General features: G+C 41.7%; 1 protein-coding gene and 1 long non-coding RNA gene across 2 annotated transcripts in view; one reads left to right on the plus strand and one right to left on the minus strand.

Moving 5' to 3' along the window:
* Positions 1-22711, plus strand: part of LOC140476535 (uncharacterized) — a 94205-nt gene that overhangs the window by 46782 nt on the left and 24712 nt on the right. The window contains exon 5 of the long non-coding RNA XR_011960503.1: positions 14676-14850. This is a non-coding gene — a long non-coding RNA (uncharacterized lncRNA). The remainder of the gene's footprint in view (positions 1-14675; positions 14851-22711) is intronic.
* The window catches only part of LOC140476533 (metastasis-associated protein MTA1-like), a 131746-nt gene continuing 112243 nt past the window's right edge, over positions 3209-22711 (minus strand). Inside the window, exons 18-19 of the mRNA XM_072569306.1 lie at positions 20480-20631; positions 3209-5880 (exon numbers count right to left, since the gene is read on the minus strand). Of these exons, the coding sequence (XP_072425407.1) occupies positions 5733-5880; positions 20480-20631 (300 nt within the window). The 3' untranslated portion in view covers positions 3209-5732. The remainder of the gene's footprint in view (positions 5881-20479; positions 20632-22711) is intronic.

Genomic DNA, 22711 nt, shown 5'->3' on the forward strand with positions numbered 1-22711 from the left:
AAAACTGATCCATCTAAAGTACTTGAACAATAGTATTTCCAGTCAATATTTGGAAAGTTAAAGTTCCCCATACCCTATTACTCTCACTCTTATCCAGAATCTTTGCAATCTCTGGAACTATTTGGAGGCCTGTAGAAAAACCCCCAACAGGGTTACCTCTCCTCTCCTGTTTCTAACCTCTGCCCCTACTACCTCAGTAGACGAGTCCTCAAACATCCTTTCTGCCACCGTAACACTGTCCTTGACTAACAATGCCACATCTCCTCTTTTCTGTTCTTACTGAAACATCTAAATCCCAGAACCTGCTACAACCATTCCTGTTCCTGCTTTATCCATGTATCTGAAATGGCCACAACATCGAAGTCCCAGGTACCACCCATGCTGCAAATTCACACCTTATTCTGGATGCTCCTGGCATTGAAGTAGACACACTTCAAACCACCTTCCTGCTTGCCGGTGCACTCTTGCAAACTTGAAACCATATTTCTGACCTCAGTTTGCTCAGCCTCCTGGACACTGGAACTACAATTTAGGTTCCCATCCTGCTGCTGAATTAGTTTAAACCCTCTTGAAGAGCATTAGCAAATGTCCCCCCCCCCAGGATATTGGTATGCCTCTGGTTCAGGTGTAGACCATCCTGTTTGTAGAGGTCTCACCTACCTCAGACTGAGCCCCAATTATCCAGGTATCCGAAACCCTCCCTCCTGCACCATCCCTGTAGCCATGTGTTCAACTCCTCTCTCTCCCTATTCCTCACCTCACAAGCACATGGCACAGGCAGCAAACCAGAGATAACAACTCTGTTTGTTCTAGCTCCAAGCTTCCATTCTTGCTCCTTGAATTTCTGCCTTAAATACACATCCTTCTTCTGTGCCAGACTGTGTGCCAGAGACCTGTACTCCATGACATACTCCTGATAAGTCCCTCCCAAAAGTATCCAAAATGGTATACTTGTTGAGGGGAACGACCACAGGGGATCCCTGCACTGTCTGCCGGTTCCCTTTCCATCCCGACTGTAACTACATCCCAGACCCTGACTACATCCCAGGTTTTTGCATTGTCAGATTCCATCATAAAATGTGAAAAAAAACTCAGAAATCTCAAGTCATGCCTCGAACCTGGCATTTCCCATTTTAGCAGAGGCAGGATTGAGCCAGGTTGTGGTTCACAGTGGCAGACAGCCACTTAAATGATCAAGTCAGAACTTTTCTGCTTTTTAGAACCTGAACTATAGAGATTAAAAAAGGTAAAAGATAGTATGATTTTTTTTAAGTTGCCTCGTAGAGCTGAAATACCAATGGATATATTCCCAAGATATGTGGACATTGTAGTTCAGTTTCCTTTGGAGGAGGGAGTTCTGGCACCTTTTGGGAGGGGTCGTCAGATATGCTTTGTGGGAGTTAAATCAATTTGGGATTGTTAATTGTAAAGGAGATTATGTGTAAAAGAGTATGTAAACTGTTGGAACTATCATAATCTGTGAAAGAACAATCCAGAAGTGTCAAGGCCTGTCAATAACTGGCAAATTTATCCAGAACTATCAAGATCTGTCTAAAAGGGTCAGGCATGTCAAGAACGGTCAGTCACACTTGTCAAGTACTGTCAGAACCTGTCAACCCAATCAAGAACTAGCAAGATCTGTAAAAAAGTATCAACCCCTTAAAGAACCGTCAAAGCAGTTTCAAAGCTCCCTATTGTGCATTTTTTAAATAAATTGAAGTTTTTTTTAATCAATAGTATAGCCTGCCATATTTAACTTTAATGAGGTAACTTTTTATTTCTCCCCTGTGCATGAGAACTTGTGGATACTAGATGAGTTAATATGGTAGGTGAAGGGGAAGGAAGGTCAGTTGAAGTAGGCATTAAGTTGATGTGAGACCATGGAGATTGGTAACAGGGTATGGGAATATGATTAACAGTGAAGATTGGTAGAAAACCATCAAATGGCAAAAGGGGTATGAGTGCTGGAGGACAGGTTATGTTTTATTCTTTTGTTTTCATTTTTGGACTCAGTGCTGGAGCTCAGAGGCAGGCCTTCCAAACAGCCCAGTCTCGCAAATTGGCAGCCTCCTCAACTCTACCCAAGCTTCCTGGCTCCCTTGGGACCTATCTGTATATCAAATGCTCTGTAAAGTTCAAGATGTTCCATGAAGTCATGTAACTGAACATTTTCAATTTAAAATTAGCATTATTTCTGCATTGCTCTGAGCTAAATCAGATTAGTAAAATATATAACTCAATGCAAACACATATTGCTCAAAAACGTTCAGGAGCAGTTTTGCAGAGAAGGTCAGGAAAAATCTGCAGGTTTTTTAAAGCCAAATTCATTCTGGTCAGCACTGTAATACAGGACACTATGCTCTATGGGCTGTTTCCATAAATGCATGTCAAATCAAACTATAACTGCTGTTGGAGACTGATCAACTCAATGAAAGGCTTTGATCTGCCTGTAACTTGTTGGCCTTGCAGAGCAAAGTGACCGAGTGTTATAGACTGACACATTCCCAACTCCAGGACTACATGCTGTAGAACACACTAAAGGTTTGGATGACTAGACAATGGTTGACTGCTTAAGGCCTTTTTTGCTGTAGTAGACGAGAGGCTAGAACTTCTATAAAGTCCTTTGGGCTGTATTTGACATGAAATATATGTTGTAGGTATGGCCAGTAAATGAGTTGCCTTACCACACTTAAGATAGTCATATAAGGAACTGAAAGGAGGTGAACTGTATTGTACAGTATTAGTCAAATTTGAACTATTATGCAGTGTACTTTCACAAATTTCACAGGTGTATTTTTGAAAAAGAAGATGAGAAGTGGAAACACTTGATTTGCTTTTCTCTTGCCAGCATGGGGCACTGACTGAGGTTAATTGTGTAACCACAAGCATTCCCTTGGCTAGAACTAACTATCTAAATACAGATTGAGGATTGACTGTTGAATATTCCAAGTCCATGTGGCTCACTATTACGATGACAATTTCATTTCTTCCACTACAATGGAAAACTGTGGCCTTTCAAATCCAGCAAAGAAGTAACCAGTAAGAAAGCTTGGTCTTTGAAAGGTAAGGGTTTCAGATGAGGAGGGTGTCAAGGTTTGGGGATTTAAATTATTTAACTAATATCACCATCTCTGATAAAATGAGTTACATCTTATCACAGTATTAGTTTCGGTGAAAGGTGCCACACAGTAACTGAGGCAACTCATACTTAACTTAAACTTAATCTTTATTCACAAACAGGAAGTTATGCAGTTACTTTGTTGTGTTCAAACAAAAACCTTCTTTAAAAAAAAATACATTTAAAAAAAACTCCATCCTCAAAGTATAAAGACACTTGGTTGGTTGGGAGTTATTGTGTTGTGCTAATGAGTTCTGTCAAATTTTCAGGATCTTTTTACAAGCAACCATGTCGTTAGAGATAGAGAGCAGAGAAGCTTGTTGATGAAGTGGGTATCCTGCCATGGCTGGATAGCTGGTGTGAGAGCACAGCCTCTTTTTAAAGTGGTCCTCTCAACCATAAGTCAGTCAGCCAGTGGGGAGTCGAGTGGCAATTTTTACTCTGGGAACCAAGTCCCTAGGGATGGAAGTTTCACTTACTGAAAGCTGTAGGCCAGCAACACTATTGGGGAGGCTGTGACTGCTGCAGGAAAGGCAGGTTCCAGAGCCCCAGGATCGCAAGCAGCCAAGGACAAAGAGGGGTTGGGGAAAGAGGATTTTGGAAAAGGGCAAAGAGAGTTCAACAGCAGACAGGGACGGGTGTCACTGGGACCCATCTTCATAATGTCCAATTCTTTTATCAGGCACTGAGTGCATTTGATTAAGGAGAGATCCCTGTCTCCCATCAGAGGACAAGTTGGCTGCACAGTTCTAGCTGGCTGTACGTACTACCTGGTAGGAAGCCCACCTGCAGTTGGGTTAATCCCAGTGATTGCAGATGAGGGCCTTCAATAATCATTAACTGGTCATTTAGGAGCCTCAATTAGCAGCAGGACACAAGATTGACCCAGGGTCTTCTTGCCCAGAAGTTAATTCTGATGGAGACAAGAAGGTGGCAGTGTTCAGGTACACTCCCATCCTGCCTAATTACATGCCCGCCCCACGCTTAAGTTCATAACCATCCTCTGATCCAGGGAAAGATTAGGGATGAGGTTTAGGATTTAAAAGATCAAACAAGGTGATAAACTCACTGAGAAGGGAAGAGAGAAATTAAATTTAGCCAAGGAGGAAGGTAGGTTAGTATATGCGGAACTTATTGAACAGAGTGAGAAAGCAACGCATAATAGACTTATCCTATGTCCTTTCTCCCAGTTAGACTCACACTGAAGCTTCACTGGACCTGATCTTGGAACAGTCATCAAGAACATCTAAGAAATGCTGGCAGGTGAACAGAGAAGAAACAGATAGATAGAAGAGAACTAAATTTGGCCATGTGAAAGAGAACAGAAATGACAATTTCTTTTTGTTAAAACTCCATCTGCCTCTATTTCTGTACTATCACTAACTCAACAAATATCTTGGGGGAAAAGGATTTTTTTTAGCAGAGGATTAAATTCCTAGGTGTGCTTTAATCTCAGAGGACTGCTACTGACTAAGTCCCAGATTGTGATGTGGAAAATTACCACCCTGTCTTCCTACTATTGATCATTATCCTATGAAAAAGTGAAAGTATTGTCATTCAAGATGGGATCAGGTTCAGCCATTATTCATCCCATGGTCAGACAGTCAGCTACCATTCATTAACCAAACACACACACGATTTGTGTGAGACACTCAAGAGGTACTGGCTTCTGCAGAACTGTATACCTTGAAGAGATTAGCACTTTCTGAAGAAGGGGATAAGATAGGAGTTCTAAATACCAACTCCCCACCACTAATGTTGAAAACAGCCAAGTTAGTCACTGTGTGGAACAGGAAAGTGCATTACTGTTTCAGATAGGATCCTTCATTGCACCTCGATTGTGATGTGATGGAGGGGTATGGGCACGGAGTAGGTGACTTTGGTTAGTGCATCCTATAACTGCAAGGCACCACCAGTGGGGAGGAAAGGAGGAAATAAATCCTTGGCTTCCCCTTTTGAATGAAGCAGCAAGCTTTGACCAGCTAACATTTTCAAGAATCTAAAACTTCATAATGAAGATTAATTCACACAGTGTGGTGGATTCAAAGGGCTCACTGCAGAACCATAAGATCTCCAATTGGACCCAAATTCTGATCTTCACCAAACCAAATCTGAAAATAAAATGTTCTTTTCTCTCTTGTACCTTAATAATTTAAATTGACTTTTGAGCTGGTGAACAGGTACTGGGAATTTGTTCCAGACTGGCCAACATTTATCTCTCAACAAACATCATAAAACTGATTATCTGGCTATTCATTTCAGTTTGCTTTGTGGGATCTGACCTCAATTTGATTGCCACACTTCCATACACACAGCAGTGACTACACTTCAAGAATTACATCATTGGCTGTAAAACACTTTCAGATGTCCTGAGGTTTGTGAATTTTACATCAATGTAAATCTTTCCTTCTGTAAGTCCAATGACAGAAAACAAATGACGGGAAGGGCAGATAACCAACCTGATGTCTCAGTTTCAGATGAGAGCACTGTTACAAAGATAAAGATTGTTTTAAATATTTTTTAAAAAGAAAACAAATACAGTTCCCTTTCCTCTGGGCGAAACCAACATTGTCAGGGTGAAATACAGGCAGATGAACAATGTCGACTTTCTCCATTAATCTTCAATCACAATGGGCTCATCACTGAGGGGAGGCCTTGGTCCTTTTGCTGGGTCTGGTTGGCACTGTTCAATGGCAATCTGAGCCTGGGGCCTCCTCCCACTACGTCTCCTCTCAAAGGAAGTAAGCAACTTGCGGATCTTCCTGCAAAACAATATACAATACAGGTGCTCATCAATATGCCTATTGAGACCAAGTCATGCTGAAAGTTAAATTGTGTGTGTTGTCAGGATGTCAGTTAGTTAATTCTTACCACACTTGAACTGTGATGCAAGTTCAAGCAAAGAAAAACTTGCATTTATATAGCACCAGGAGTCAAAATAATTCCACCCCCCCCCAACCGAGTGCTACTTTATGGTTCTCACTAACTCAGTGAATCAGTGTTGGTGTCATTACCTTCTGTATTTGTGCTCTCACACAGTATCTTCAATAATTATCAACTCTCCATTAAACTTTGATGCTTTCTTAGTTTTATAGCTTTGTGTGCCAGACATCACAGGTCACTTATAAACCTATCAGTAACAAACTTGGGAGAGAAGCAGCCTCTGATTGGCTTGTTACTTCACCATTCAGAAAACTGGGGGTGGGGGTGCTGGTATTGGCTGGGATGCAAGCTAATTGCCACAGCCACAAGGTACATTTTGATGAATTCAAAAGTGCCATCTGCTGAATCCAGAGTCAGAGTCTTTGCCGGGGAACACTACAGTTAAAGGAGGAGCTGATTCCAGAAGGGTTTAGGGAGGAATGTAGGCTTCTGAGGAGTACGTGGGAAGGAAGTTGTACAAGATACAAGGAGGGAGAATGATGCTACAAAATGGACGGCTGCATCATGAAGTTGCGGGGGAGTTGTCAGCTGCCACAGAAAAGTAAAGAGTTTAAATCCTGTCAACAAAGAATTACTCAGCTCACTGGGATCCAAGAAAACATCACATCACTTGAAGTAATGAATTATTTGCAAATTGAATGTGGAATGTCTAATTTAGAGATGCATAAGTAGGAACTACATCACTTGGGAAAAACAAAGATTCTGCTGTAATGAAGACTGTCAATTCGGGGTCAAAATAATTTTCAGTTTTGAGAGCTGTTCTTGAGATTTTCTTGAGGGTTATTTTTTGATTCTTTGTAACTCATTTGGAAGGTGATGCTGTCATATAGTAACAATACCTTCTGTATTTGTGCTAACAAGGGATATTTGGACTCTCTCACAAATAGAATTAGAATAATTTATTTGATTTATTACTGTCACCTGTACCATTGTTGTTTTACGTGCTTTACAGGCAGATCATACTGTACAAGTAACAGAACAGAGTGCGGGACACAATGTTACAGCTGCTGAGAAGGTGCAGAGAGAGGTCAACATTAAAGAGGTCCATTCAAAAGTCTGATAACAGTAGAAACAAGCTCTTCTTGAATCTGTTGACACATATGTACATAAATTGTTTTCTGCCTGATGGAAGAGGGTGGAAAGGCTCTTGATTGTGTTGATTGCTTTCCCGACGCAGCAGGACATATGGGTAAAGTCAATGGATGGGAGGCTGGTTTGCATGATGGACTGGGCTGTGTTTACAATCTTCACAGTTTCTTTCAGTCTTGGGAAAAGCAATTGCCATACCACACTGTGATGCTTTCTAAGGTGCATCTATAAACATTTGTCAGATTCTTTATGGAAATGTCAAATTTCTATAGCCTTTGAAGAATCAGAAGTGTTGCTGTGCTTCCTTGATTGTAGTGTCACGGGGGTGGAACAGGACAGATCGTTGGCGATTGTCAGTCCCAGAAACATGACATTTTCAACCATGACCACCTTAGCACCACTGATGCAGACAGGGGCGTGCTCCCCACTCCACTCCTTGAAGTCAATGAGCAGCTCCTTCATTTTGCTGACATTAATGGAGAGATTGTTGTCTTTACACCATGCCGTTAAGCACCATCTTCTTCCTGTATGCTTTCTCATCATTGTTTGAGATCCAACCTACAATAGTGGTGTAGCCAACAAACATGTAAATGGAGTTGTTGTGGAATTTGGCCAAAATTTGGATAAAAAATACAGTAGAGTGCTGAGTACGCAGCCTTTTGGGGCATCAGTGTTGGCAATTATCATGGAGGTGGTGGTGTCGCCTGTCCTTACTGACTGTGGTCTGTTGGTCAGGAAGTCAAAAATCCAGATAGAAAAGGTAATTCAACAGTATCCTCAATAATTATTTATTCTCTATCAAACATAAAGCCATAACATAGAAGGAAAACATTAATTTCCAGGCACCACATTATGATGGCAGAGTAGCAACGCAACATGTGGGTTCCTCCGCCCAAGAGGCCAGAGCTTATCAATTTCACTTCTTCCTCTCTTTTTAAAAAATGTTTCCATTCATTATGGTACCTTATCTTCTTAAAACAACTTTGTCGGAAGGAGTCTTCTCTCGGCCCAGACCCTGGCCCAGCCATGAGGTGGCTTCCACCGGTCCAGAATGGGAGTATAGGCTTGGTGTCAAGTGTGTGGTGCTGGAAAAGCACAGCAGGTCAGGCAGCATCCGAGAAGCAGAAGAATCAATATTTTGGGCAAAAGCCAGCTGGTAGGATGGTCTCCTGGTGTGGCGATCTTGTCCAGGAGGGGCAGTCTCGACCTGGCAAGGAGGGATTTTTGGCAGAGACAGGTATTCCAGTAGCCCAGCATGAAGGTCTGGTCACAATGAGGAGGTCTCATCTTTGCATGGAGGTCTCATCCTTAATTTGGGGGCAGCTTTGGGATCTTCCAGTGGACCAGTATGGAGGTCCAGTCCCAGTGTGGTGGAGTGGAGCGGTCTCAGCCCAGTTTTCCAGCGTACCCTGAACCCAGGAGCCGTTAATTGAACTGTGATAAACCTTTACTCTTTTTCCTTCTTCTGTCATTAATTTACGTGTTGTGGTATGACGACTTATAAAACTTTTTATTGTATTTTTTGTAAAAATACACATGACAATAAATTGCTATTTAAATTAATATGCGACAACAGGCATAATTTTAAAGTATTTTTCAAAATAACTAATACATTTCTGCACATTAAAATTCATCACCTTAAACACATCTCCCAAAGACTGGTAAGAAAATAGCTCAAGTGCTTCCACGAAATATGCAAAAAGCAAGAACATTTTAACCAGACAGTTGCAACTGTATTTACTGCATTTCAGATCTCAATCTCAGATTTAAATTCTGGCCTCAGTCTTTTGCCAATACTGACTCTCTATGTCCTTTCAACATCCTCAGTTCCAGGTAGCCTGCATACCTAGACGTCACTCCATGCTGCCAGCTCTTGTGCTTGCTTTACCTTCCCCAGACCCTGCTCACAGTAATAGCTACTCCTCTGCGAACCACTCAACATCAGCATGACTTTCATATTGGCTTGCTGCTCTTCTGATGACGAGCTGCTTCTCTCCTGGGTTTGCTGCTGATTTCAAGGCAGAACTGTCTCTTTGATAGGAGGAGCAACTCTTAACCATTTCCTCCCATTTAATATGTGAGAGTGAGTGACTTTCCACTAATCATTGCCACCCCCCTCCACCACCATCAATCAATAAGGGAATAAATGGTTATAGGAGAAAGGCAAAAGAGTGGAGTTGAGGTTTATCAGATCAGCTATGATCTCAAGAAATGGCAGAGGAGACCTGATGGGCTGACTGACCTGTTTGTACAATGACATCTTATGTTCACACCATGCTTGAACTTATTAGTGCAGGTGGTCATGCTCCATCCCACTTTATCTGACTAAATCAAAGGCCTTCATATTTTGAAAGACCACTGTAACATGCTCCCCCCACCCCCACAACCTTCCTTCTTCCAGGAAAAAAGAAAACCAACCTGTTCAGCCTTTCTTGATAGTTTGAAACAAAGTCATTGTTGCGTTGTATGAAAACACAGTTGCCAATGTCTGCATAGCAAGTGCCAGTAAACACCAAACCAGAAGAATTGAGAAGAACTTGCACTTTTCATTTGAAATGTAGTCACCGCAGTCACCTAGAAAATTTACTGTTTGTTTCAGGGCTGTTGGACTGGAATAAATTGACGAAGACCATGAGCGAACTTCTTTGCTTTTCTTTGAATGTTACCACGTGATTTGTTATGACCCACTGACAGGGCAAATGGAGCCTAGGTTTTCCAAATAATTCTGGTGGTGTGGGTAATTGTGCACACTGAATGCTCACTATTGTCTTTAACCACTTCCTGCTGCTTCATATCAGGGAGGGAATTCAGAGCTTGGGTCGTTTGGTCAAATCTCAGTTATTAATTAAAGTCAGAGATACTAAACACGCCAGAATTAAATGACTGAAAAAAACTAGAAGAGAATACAAACATAGGGAGGTGTGAGCAAATGAAGATAAGTATTTTAAGATCATAAAATTTTTTGACCATATAGGTCAGCAAGCAGGGGCAGGCAAGTGGTAATGTCTTTGCAAGAGTAATTCAGAGCCCCAGGTCATGGGTTCTAATTCCATCACGGTAGATATTGGAATTTGAATTCAATAAGAAAAACTGCAATTAAAAGTGAGTCTAATAGCAATCATGTAAACATAGTCAATTGCCACAAAAATACCACTGATCTGTTACAGAAGAAATATCTGCAGTCTATACTGTGGTCCACATGTAACTCCAGACTCTTAAAATGCCCTCTACAAACCACGATGAAGCCTAAGAAAAAACTGAAAGTGGGTGAATCACCTGGAATTAATCTGGACATTGGAAACGACAAGGGCAGATCAGCCCTGCCAACCCTGCAAAGTGCTCCTGATTAACATTTAGAGGCTTGTGCCATTTTAATGTGAGCCGTCCCTTGGACAAGTCGGTCAACAGTTTGATGCTGTAGAAGCTACGATTCCATGAATATGACTGTATCCCAGAACACCGTCAGCATCCCTCACTATTTCTTGTCTCACCAGCAAGATAAAACTCACCACAGATGGTGGTATATTTGGGAGTTGTCCTGGGAGTCCTCAAAATCAACTCCAAAGCCTGTGAATTCTCACAGCATTGTTAACCGCCTCCTAATTATCATTTCTGCAACCCTGTTTGCTGATGAATCAGTATTCCTCCATGTTTAACACTTGGAGAAAGTACTGAGGTGGTAAGGGTAGCATTTAGAGTAAGAGAATTCAACATCCGTCATTGACTTGATATCACGGACGACTGATTGAGTCCAAAAGGGCAATGTGTAGTAGGTGATCTGGGGATCAACAAGAAAGGAAAGAAGCCTATTTGACCTCATCTTTACCAATTCACCTATTGCAGAGGTGTCTGTCTATAACAGTATCAGTCAAAGTGACCAGTGCACATTCAATGTGGAAATAATCTTTCTTCACATTGAGAACACATTGGGTAGTGTGGCAGTAACACCTTGCTAAACAATAGATTTTAACACATATTGCAACTCAAACTATGTGATCCATGAGGTGTTATGGGTCATTAGCAGCAGAAATATGTTCAAGCTCAAATTGTAACCTTATGCCCTGGCATTTCCCCCACTCAATAATAACATCAAGCCAGCAGGTCAACCCTGATCCAATGAGAAATGTAGCAGAGCATAGTAGAGGCAGCACCACGCATATCTAAAAATTAAGGGTCAAACTGGTGAAGCTACAACACCGGATAATTTACACATTAAACAGCAAAGCATCATGCAAAAGACATAGCTAAGCAATGCCACAAGTGACAGAGTTCAGCTCTAAAACAAAATCAGAAAGTGCCGGAAAAACTCAGCAGGACTGGCAGCATCTGTGGAGAGAAAGCAGAGCTAACGTTTCAGGTCCTGTGACCCTTTTTCAGAAACATTAACTTGCTGCCAAACTTGCTGAGTTTTTCTTGCAATTTCTGTTTTTGTTTCTGATTTCCATTATCTGCAGTTTTTTCTTTTCTCAGATGTAAACTTGGTAGTCCTGCCTCACTTGATCATGAACAGTGAAACAACAGAAAGCGGGCATTCTGCAAATTTGGCCATCCTCAACAATGGGGCAGCCCAATTCATTAGTGCAAAAGATAATGCTGAAGCATTTACATTATTCATCAGCCAGAGGTCTACAGATCACTCAAATTGATGTCAAGAAGTAGCTGTGGGCTCTTCACATTGTGAAGGACACGAGCCCTGACAACATTCCGGCAATTGTATTGAAGGTGTGCTCCAGAACTTGTCCTGAGTCAAGCTGGTCCAGTACCGCGACAACATTGGCATCCACCTCACAATGTGGAAAACAATGCAGGTAATGTCAAGTCTACAAAAACCATCCAATCTAGCCAGTATTGCCCTAATAGTGTACTCTTGATTGTCAACAAAATGATAAAATGTAACAGTGCTAATAAGCAATAGCTGCATATAATAATCTAGTTAAAAATAACACAACACCAGGTTGTAGTCCAACAGGTTTATTTGGAAGTACTGTACAAACTTTCAGAGCGCTGTTCCTTTATCAGGTAGCTAGTGGGGCATAGGAATAGAGAGTGTCCTACGATGCTGCCCCACTAGCTACCTTGATGAAGAAGCAGTGCTCCAAAAGCTTGTACTTCTAAATAGACCTGTTGGATTATAACCTGGCGTTGTGTGATTTTTAACTTTGTCCATCCCAGTGCAACACCAGGATCTCTACATCAGGAATAATCTACTCACTGATGCTCAGTTTGAGGGCCACTAAGCTCCTAACATCATTAAAGTTTTGATTCAAACACAAGTAAAAGAGCTGAATTCCAGAGGTGAGCTGAGACTGACTGCCCTTGGCATTAAGGCAGCACATGACTGAATGTGTCATCTGGAAGCCTTTGCAAAACTGGAGTCAATAGGAATTCAGTTAAAAATTCTCATCTGGTTACAGTCATACCTATACAAGGGAAGATAATTGTGGTCAATCATTTCATGTCCAGAACATGTTTAGCATGATTCACAATGACTCAGATGCTGAAGCAGTCCATGTCCATATTCGGCAAGATTTGCATCCATTCTTGGCTTGAATGTGTTCGGCAATGATCATCTCCACAAAAGAGAATTTAACTGTTACCCTATTATCATCACTGAATCGCCCACTACCAGCATCCTGCAGGCTTGCCAATGACAGAAACGTCAATGGACAACCCATAAAAATACTGTGGCTATAACAGCAAATCAGAATCATTATCAGCAGAGTCAGTTATTAACAGGAATTCAGTAGTGAATAACTCACCATTACCTCTCTAATGCCTGCCTAAGACACAAGGCGGGATTATGACTGAATTCTCTTCACTTGCGTGAATGGGTGCAGTTCCAAAAACAATCAAGAATCTCAATCCTAACCAGGTCAAAGTAGACTGCTTTATTGGCAAGCCACCTAATGCCTTCAACATTCACTTCCTTCACCACGAATGCACAATAGCAACAAAGTACATGACGCATTACAGTAACTCTACAAGGATCCTTTGACAGCACTTTCCAAATCCACAACTTCTACCTTCTAGAATGAGCAGATGAGAGGGAAGGCCAGCACTTGCAAATTCCCTTCCAAGCCACACACCATCCTTTACAGTTTTCACAGTCAGATTGTCAAGCTTTTTGTTTTAATGAGGATGGCGAGTGGCGATCTCAGCAGATTTGAGGAGACTGAAATAATCACAACATCATGTAACATGAAAATCAGGAAGGGAAACTGGATGGTCAACAGTTTAATGGGAATAAGTTTGAGTCGTGATTAGTCATTGACAAAATGAGCTGAGAGAGAGCAGGAGACGAGGCAGGAAATCAGAAGACAGAGTGGAGTTATGGGCTAGAGGAAGGGAAGAGGCAGCTGGTTTTATGGTCTCAACCTTGGTGATGGAATGAATTGTTCTACAACTGCGGACATTGGACATTGGAAAGGAATGTGCTGATTTATTGTTTATTTTGTTCTGATGAAAGATGAGAGGCTGTTGTCTGTGTCTGTGCAGGACAGGCTATAATTAATTAGCAGCCTATCACTCAGTGGGGTTGTATGAAATTATAGTTTGTGTACATTACGCTCCCCGTCTGGCAAAATTTAAATATAGTGTGGATCTGTGAGTTGGTGGGGGTTAAAAATGGAAGTGCAGCCTCAGCTACTGTCGCTTCCAAGGAATTACCTGTGCACAAGGTCTTTTTGCTTCATGATGTGAAGTCTGCTCATTCTCCAATTAACTGATTGGACAGGTGCACAGAGTGAGACCAACAAAAGGGGAAGGGAGAGAGTGGTATCAAAACAGGAGCCTCACACTGACTCAACTGATAATGATTCATCTCTTTCAGACATGAGCAAGTATTAGATATGATTACAACTTGTATTTATTTGTAACACTGTAAGATATCCCAAGGTGGTTCACAGGGTTGTTAAGTGAATATAATCTGACATCGAATCATAACAAGAGATATTAGAACAGGTGGTCACATTCTTGGTGAGATAACATTTAAGGAGTGTCTTAACAGAGGAATAAAAAATAGAGCAGAAGAGATAATTTCAAACCTTAGGATGCATGCAGTAAAAGGCAACAGAACTTTAGCGAGTTTTGAGAAGATTTGTAGCTCAGGTTGAAGTTCTGGATGTAGGTTTTGCTCACTGAGCTGGGAGGTTCAGTTTCAGTTGATTGAAACCAAACCCTCCAGCTCAGCGAGCAGACCTACATCTGCAACAGAAGAATGATTAAAATTACTGATGGTGAGATTTACAGAATGATCTATCACAGAAAGGGATCATTTGGTCCATACTACCCATGCCAGTTCCTTCAGAGTATGATCTAATCAATACTTTTTCTCAACAGACCTGGAATATATATTCCTTCAAACACTCTTCAAGATTAGTTTTGGACGTTTTCACCACCATTACAAGTACTATAATCCAGATTATAACGAAACCATATAAAAGAAAACTCTACTCATTTTATATTTGAATGTTTTGCCAGTAATCTTACATTTCACTGATACCAGAAACTGTTCTTCTTTATTTAGTCTATCAAACCCTCATGGTTTTGAGCACCTCTACTGAATCTCCCGTTACCCTCCTCTGCTCCAAGGAGACCAATCACAGATCCTCCAAGAAACTGGAAAACACACGTTTCAAGGGGCTAGAATTAGGTGACTGCAGATTTGTCTGAAGGTTGTAAGGCAAGCTGAGCTTGCACAGGTAAGAATGTCAATATAGGTATTTTATGTAATCTGTTCAGATATGCTATGACGCATTCCAAGAGCCATCTTAAATTTTCTCACCATGTAATTTTTATTTCCAATTCATACTACAAAAGTCAATGATTTCTCATTTCTCCCCATTATAGTTCATCTGCTACCTTATTAACCAATGACTTAACCTGTCTATATCACTTTACAGACTTGCTGCTCCCTCCTGTTCACATTACCAGCTACTTATGTAATATTTTTACTCAATGCAATGACACAATAGGTGGGGGTTCAATCCAAAACGTCTGGCTATAGGTAAAGCTGCTAACACTGCACAAGACCCCTCCAGGAATGTCAGTATAGATATTTTCTAATCACCCTGCTCAGAAAAGCTACTACACACATTTGGAGCAGGTGGGACTTGGGATTCCTGACTCAAAGGTAGGGACACATCTACAACATCTAAACAACCAAAGTACGTTGGGTTAATGCCCTAGGACCATCTTCAGCTACTTCATCAATGATTTTCCCTCCATCAGAAGGTCAGAAGTGAGGATGTTCACTGATAATTGGGGGCGGAACGGTGGCTCAGTGGTTAACACTGCTGCCTCACAGCACCAGGGTTCCAGGTTCGATTCCAGCCTCGGATGACTGTCTGTGTGGAGTTTGCACGTTCTTCCCTTGTGTGGGTTTCCTCTGGTTGCTCCAGTTTCCTCCCACAGTCCAAAGATGTGTAGGTCAGATGAATTGGCCATGCTAAATTGCCCATAGTGTTAGGTACATCTGTCAGAGGGAAATGGGTCTGGGTAGGTTACTCTTCGGACGGTCAGTGTGGACTGGTTGGGCTGAAGGGCCTGGTTCCATACTGTAGGGAATCTAATCTAATCGTGCGATATTCATCACCATTCAAAATTCCTTAAGGACTAAAGTAGTTGCGTCCACATGCAGCAAGACCTTGACAATGTCCAGGTTGATCTCAAAACTCCAAGACCTAGGTCTCAGCTCCGATCTCTACAACTGGATCCTCAGCTTCCTGACCTACAGACTGCAATTAGTGAAGATTGACAACTGCATCTCCTCCACAATAACCCTCAACACTGGAGCCCCCTAAGGAAGTGTTCTTAGCCCCTATTGTACTCCTTGTACACCCATGACTGTGCTGCCAAATTCGGAACAAACGGCATCTACAAGTTTGTTGATGACATCACCGTGGCAGGACAGAATTGAAACATCAATGAGTCAGAGTACAGCAAGGAGATAGAGGGCTTGGTGATGTAGTGTAATGAGAACAACCTCACTCTCAGTGTCAGCAAAACTAATCAACTTCAGAAAGAAAGGAGGTGAACACTACCCCCATCTACATCAACAGAGCAGAGGATGGGAGGGTTGACAGCGTCAAGTTCGTCGAAGTGACGATAACCAACAATCTGTCCTGGACTCCCCACAGAGATGCAACAACCAAGAAGATACAATAATGCCTCTTGTTCTGTAGGCGGCTCAGGAAATTTGGCATGTCCATAAGGACCCTCACAGACTTTTACAGACGCATCATAGAAAGCAAACTGTCCAGGTGCATAATGGCCTGGCATAGCAACTGCTCTGCCTAGATCCATAAGAAACTACAAAAGATTGTGTGCACAGCCCAGACCATCACAAAAACCAACCTTCCATCCATGGACTCCACTTTCACAGCTTGTTGCTGTGGAAAGGTTGCCAACATCATCAAAGACCCATCCCTCCTGGTTATGCTCTCTTACAACCTCTTCCATCAGGCAGGAGATACAGAAGCTTGAACACATGCACCAGCAGTTTCATGAACAGACTCCCTGCCATTGTTAGACTGATGAATGGACTCTTTAACTTCAACTAATGTAGGTCTTGTCAATGTTGATCTTGCCAGTGCACATTCTGTGCGGTGAAACCTGTATGCCTCTGTCTAAGATTTTTTCTCACCCTATGTACTGTGTGTCTTTGCAGAGGGCATATAAAGCTTTTCACTGTACTTAGGTACACAAGGTTAAGGCACTACCATAGCAACACAAGAGTCCGAACAGGAATATCACTATATGAAGCATTAGCATTAATTGATTAATGAAGACGAAGGGGGTAACAAGTGCTGAACCTGAAATGAGCTGTGTGACTGAGTGTGGGGCTTTTGTGGCACAGTGGTACTGTCCCTATCTTTTAACCAGGAGACCTGGCTTCTGGTCCCATCTGCTCAGGTGGTATGGGTTTGATTAGAAAATATCTTGAAAGAAGCAAGAAATGAGCTCTGCTTTCAGATTATTTTATAACTGCAACACAATATCTATGACTGAGTGCTCAATAAACTATATTCACAAGGAAAAATACCTTGAGTTCTGTTCCACCAACAGGCCTAGATGTTAATTGACAGTGAAGGGGTGAGGTCGTAGAGGAAAATCTTAAATTTGAAGCATGCCAAATGTATCATCGTGTCAGCCTGCCCATGAGGGATAAATAAAAGATATTGATGAATAAGAATATTGGCACCAGAGTTTTGGATGCTCTCTAACCTTTCTAGCAGCGATTTGGAATTATCAACGTTATTACTTTACATTACAGTGTGGAAACAGGCCCTTCGGCCCGCCGAAGCGCAACCCACCCATACCCCTACATTTTCCCCTTACCTAACACTACGGGCAATTTAGCAAGGCCAATTCACCTGACCTGCACATCTTTGGACTGTGGGAGGAAACCAGAGCACCCGGAGGAAACCCACACAGACACGGGGAGAACATGCAAACTCCACACAGTCAGTCGCCTGAGGTGGGAATTGAACCCGGGTCTCTGGCGCTGTGAGGCAGCAGTGCTAACCACTGTGCCACCATGCCACCCACAGTTATATGTAATAAAGGCACAGAGTGGAGGTTTTGACAGTAGATGAACTGAGGTAGAACTGGAAAGATGCACTGGAATGGAGATACAAGTAGGCAGTTTTGGTGATTTGGAAGATATAGTGTTGGAAACTCAACTCAGATTCAAGTAGGACTTTGAGATTACTCTGGTCTGGTTCAGCCTCATACAATGGTCAGAATGCAGTCAGTGGTTAGGAAAGAAGAGTTTGCAATAACACCACAGAAATGGCTTCAGTATCCCCAATATTTCATTGCAGAAATTTCAGCTCAGCCTACAAGGAAGTAGAACAAAGAATGTGACAGGTCAATGGCAATAGGGGACTTGAGAGATATTGTGGAGAGAGCTGGTCATCATTAATGTACATTGTTGGAAGAGGTTGCTGATAGGCAGCAAGTAGGAGATGGCCATGAAAAGGTATCAGAAAGATTCAGATATAACCATGTGGGAGCTGCAGGAGTGAAATAATTGCACCGAGATTGTATCCTGACACCAAGTCACCCTTTATTTACTAGTGCACAGTACAACAGCTGTGGCCAGCTAGCTCAGAGTCAGTCCTCAACTGAAGAGATTCCAATCTTTTGGTGTCCATGGCTTTCCTGGTTGGCCCAGCTTAACGATCTCAGTCAAGAGCCTCATAGTCAATGAGGTCCACCTGGTCCCAATCACTGCAAGGAGATATTTCAGATGATTGTACAGTTACAACAAGATCAATAGACATATGTAAATTATCAGATTGCAGAGAAGGTATATAGCAGATCCCTAACAGAGAAAACAAGTCTCTTGATCAATTACTGATCCTCTCCACTCCCCAGCCCTAATAGTCTAGCTGACAGTTCCCTCACCTCTGCCTTGATTCCCACTCTAATAGCACGGCTGACTTTCATTCCTCCAGCCTCATTCATTAGCCTACGCTACAATCCAAACCTCATTCTCATCCATCTGTTCATTGACACCAAGTGTCATTCTTCTCCTACAAAAGGCAGGGACTCCCTGAAACCCTGCATATCCTGCAGGCTCATTGTTGTTGCTGTAGGCCTCAATCTGAGTGAGACCAATTTGGATCAAGAGGCCCCAGTAGTCCAGTCACAAATGCTTACCCGACATTTCCGGCTGATAGACACACGAGAAAGCAAACAGGATCACTCTTGTTGGAAAACCAGCTGTAACTGCACCAGCTTGCTTACTGTGCTGTGTAATCACACTGAATTTTGAAGCCCACTATGTAATCACAATGTGTGAACACACCAAACCATGTGCCACACTGGGCAATCACACTGAATTGCACAACCCCCTGTGTAATCACAATGTGTAAACACACCGAATCAAGAATTCATTGAACCACATGCCATGCTTTCTAAACCCACCAAATCATGTATCATGCTTTGTAAACTCAACAAAATACCCATCACATGATGTAAATCAACAAGTCTTTGCAACGCATTGTGTAATCGCACCCATCTTTTATCTTATTTGGTCTCTGAAATGGCCTTGCAATTCAATTCATTTTGGGATGGATATTAAATGCTGCCTTCGCCACTGATACACTCAGCTTATGTTTGAGTTTTTAAAAATAATATATCTATACACAGTGCTCCTCTATGCGACACTACCATTCTCACTGCTTGTACATGTTGACCCACACTCTTCATGCCTTTGCAGCAGTAACTCTCACTGCTTTGTATATATACATCTATTACATTGGTCAAATTCCCGTGATTCAAAATATTCTAATGCTCAAAACCAAAATGACTTGTAATTTCAAAAAAATTGGAAGTTGGTTTCTCAGCCACTGCAATTCAGAATCTGTCAGAGACTTTCCTCAGCCTCCACCACTGGCCTCTGATTACGGTCACCCCCACCAAGTGGATCTCACATCACTGCCCATGAAAGCTTGGAGAAGAATTTCATTGGACTACTGCTAGTATAGAAATAGTATAAAGTGGTTCAAGCTCCTTGTGACAATTGGCCAATGACTGGCAAGGAGCAAGATGGCCTTTTTAGTGATGCAGACATTACAGCTGATAACAACGATATTATATTAGTAGAGGGCTCTAATTCTGTTACAACTCCACCAACTGAAAAATTCCAAGACATCTGAACATCATTTAGACTCATACAGCAAAGAAACAGACCTTTAGATCCAACCAGTCCATGTCGACCATCATCCCAAACTAAACTAATCTCACCTGCCTGCGCTTTGCCCATATTCCTTCCCTCCCCGTGCCCCTCCCCACCGCGATCATTTCTTACTCATGTACTTATCAAATTATTTACTTACAATTCTGTGATGTGGTTACACTTTGAAGTGGGTTACAACATGAAGAGAGTACTGGCCTCCTGTCCCAATCTGGAAGTACCACAATAACTCAAACAAACCCGAGTGACTAGAAGAGAGATACCTTCAGCCTGCCCAACCATAATTGTGGGAGTTTCAAGTTACTGTTCATAGGTCTAGTAGCAGAAGTCCGTAGTAGGAAGGAGGGCAGAGAAAGGGAAGGAGTTGCACCCTTTATAAGTACTAGACTTGAAATCAATGTAATGACAGTAGTGAGTACATAGTGGGATATTACTGCTTTTTCAGAATTCCCTCATCTTTTCATTCTTAATGATGGCTTCACCTTGCTTTCTTCATGAACAAATGATTTCTTTTGGGGAGGAGGGTATGATGGCATTGATGACTTGGTGCTGAGACTCTTGTATAACTTAAGGTGCCAAGAGTCAACATTGCTCTGCTTAGGGCTGGAAACCTTTCGCAATCTTACCTGGTTTCATCAGTTGCCATGAAAAAGACGTCGCCTGGGGCATCGATCCAGTTTAATCGCCTACGCTTCACTGGTGGCACCGAGCCTGCTCGTGGAGCTCTGACACTGGCTGGGTAAGATCTCCCATTGACCATAGAGTTTCGAGCAGGTCCCTGCAGGAGGGCAGAGGACAATAATATGGTAACTGGGAAAATGAAAAATGGCCTTGTGTAGATGGCATTCTTCAGATAGCCAGAACATTTTGTCCTGCAACAACTTAAAACACCATTAGGTGGATCAGATCTGGCCATAACCATTTCAAATCCAAACCAATAGCTCTCCACAGCTGAATTAAGATGTTGGAAGATATAGTAATTTCGCCCTCTGGTGGGATATTTGGTTCATTGGAAAGCTCAGGGCAGAGTTCAACTTCTTCCCCTCATTTACCCACCTCTCCATATTTCCCTAGTGCCACCAGTAAACAAGAGAAGGGATCCTTAGATCTCACTTTTGGATGACCTCTTCCTCTGATTGAGGCAGTTGTTGGTTACAGTTACATCGATACAAAATCTGAAGGCAAATTCCAAATGGATCACCTTTTAACAATGAGGAAAACGACAGTCTGTTAAAATTCTGCTAAATAATGTTCCCTTTAAACTGCACCGCAGCTGTGAGTTTCACACATGCCAATGCATTGACTTCTATGTACAGAAGCTTTGCTGTGCATAGACCTCTGAGGGTGCACAATGGAAAACAGAAATTTGAGAGAACATTATTGCAAAATTTCAGTGGATTCTGCTAAAATTAACAAATAGGTCGTTTGGATCTGCCAGCCTTCTCTGCCATTCACTAAGATCATGGCTGATTTTTAAAAAAATCTCAACTCCATCTTCCTTGATTCCCTTGGGGTCCAAAAATCTGTTGATCTCCATCCTGAATATACTTAACAGGTCAGCATCCATCACTCTCTAGGGTACAGAACACTACATCTTTTCACCTCCCCTGTAAAGCTCCTTAAAAACACTATATTTCAAAGGATTTTTTTTTCCAAATTCTGGGGCTTGGGCTATTTAAATTCTTCTAATACAACAATGCTCCCATCCCAGAAATTGTACAGAATCTTCATTTCTTGAATAGGACGTCATTCTTTAGTTAAGAAGACCAAATCAAATACAGTGCTTCTGTTGTGAACTCACCAAGCTCCTTATGAATGCTGTTAAGAATTCCTCATCATTGTATTCCAAACCCTTCACAATACAGTCTAACACACTATTTGCTTTCTTAATTGCTTGCTGTATCTGGATATTAACTTTGTGATTAAAGTATAAGGTCAATTTCCTCCGAATGTCATCAATTCCCAGTTTCTCACCTTTTAAAAATATATTACTTTTCTTTATTTCTTACTAAAATGACAGCCTTAGTCACTTAACTTCTTCACGTTCCATGGCATCACCATGTTCTTGGCCAATTAGCAATTTTAAATCCCTTTGCGTCCTTTTTTGCTCCTCCTACATCTCACTTTCCCTCCTTAACTTTGCATCATCAGCAAACATGGGTACATTACAAACTCTGTCTTCTGATCTCACCTCAGCTACTGTTATATTTGGTAAAAAGCTGAGGTTCGAGCACTGAATTCTTGTAGTGACCCACTAGTTACAGCCTGCAATCCCAAACACTTTGTTGCTCCTCTGTTTTCTGTTCATTAGTCAGTCTCAATCCATACTAACATAATTACTGTATTCCCAATTCCATTAGCCTCAAACTTATGTACATCGCCTTATTGAATACAACTCCAAAAAGATTGACTTGAGAAGCATGACTTCTCTTTCACAAGTTTCTCCAAGTCCTGTTATCTATCACATGCTAACAATCCCACTAATGATGTGAAGAGATGAGCAGCTGAATTTTAAGGAATAAATTCAGAATTTCTTGTTCCCTGCTTTGTCTCTTTTTTTTCTTGAGTAACGGTGTTATGTTTACACTTTCCAATCCAGAGGACAAATGGAAATGTACATTCATTGTTAATTAATTCTTTAAACTGCCTTTATCATCTTTTACTTTTTAAATCTGGTTTCCCAATTCAACTTAGTCAACCTGTCCCTCATACTGACTTAAGTTTGCTTTGTTCAGATATTTAGTTAGTTTTGCCTTAACTACAAGTTCTGTCATGTTACAATCACCCTTCCAAAAAATGCTCATTAACCAGATTTCATTTCACAGTATCAGATCTACATAGCCTGAAACCTTGATGGT

The sequence above is a fragment of the Chiloscyllium punctatum genome, chromosome 4, assembly GCF_047496795.1.
Source record: "Chiloscyllium punctatum isolate Juve2018m chromosome 4, sChiPun1.3, whole genome shotgun sequence".
In the NCBI taxonomy this organism is placed as follows: domain Eukaryota; kingdom Metazoa; phylum Chordata; class Chondrichthyes; order Orectolobiformes; family Hemiscylliidae; genus Chiloscyllium; species Chiloscyllium punctatum.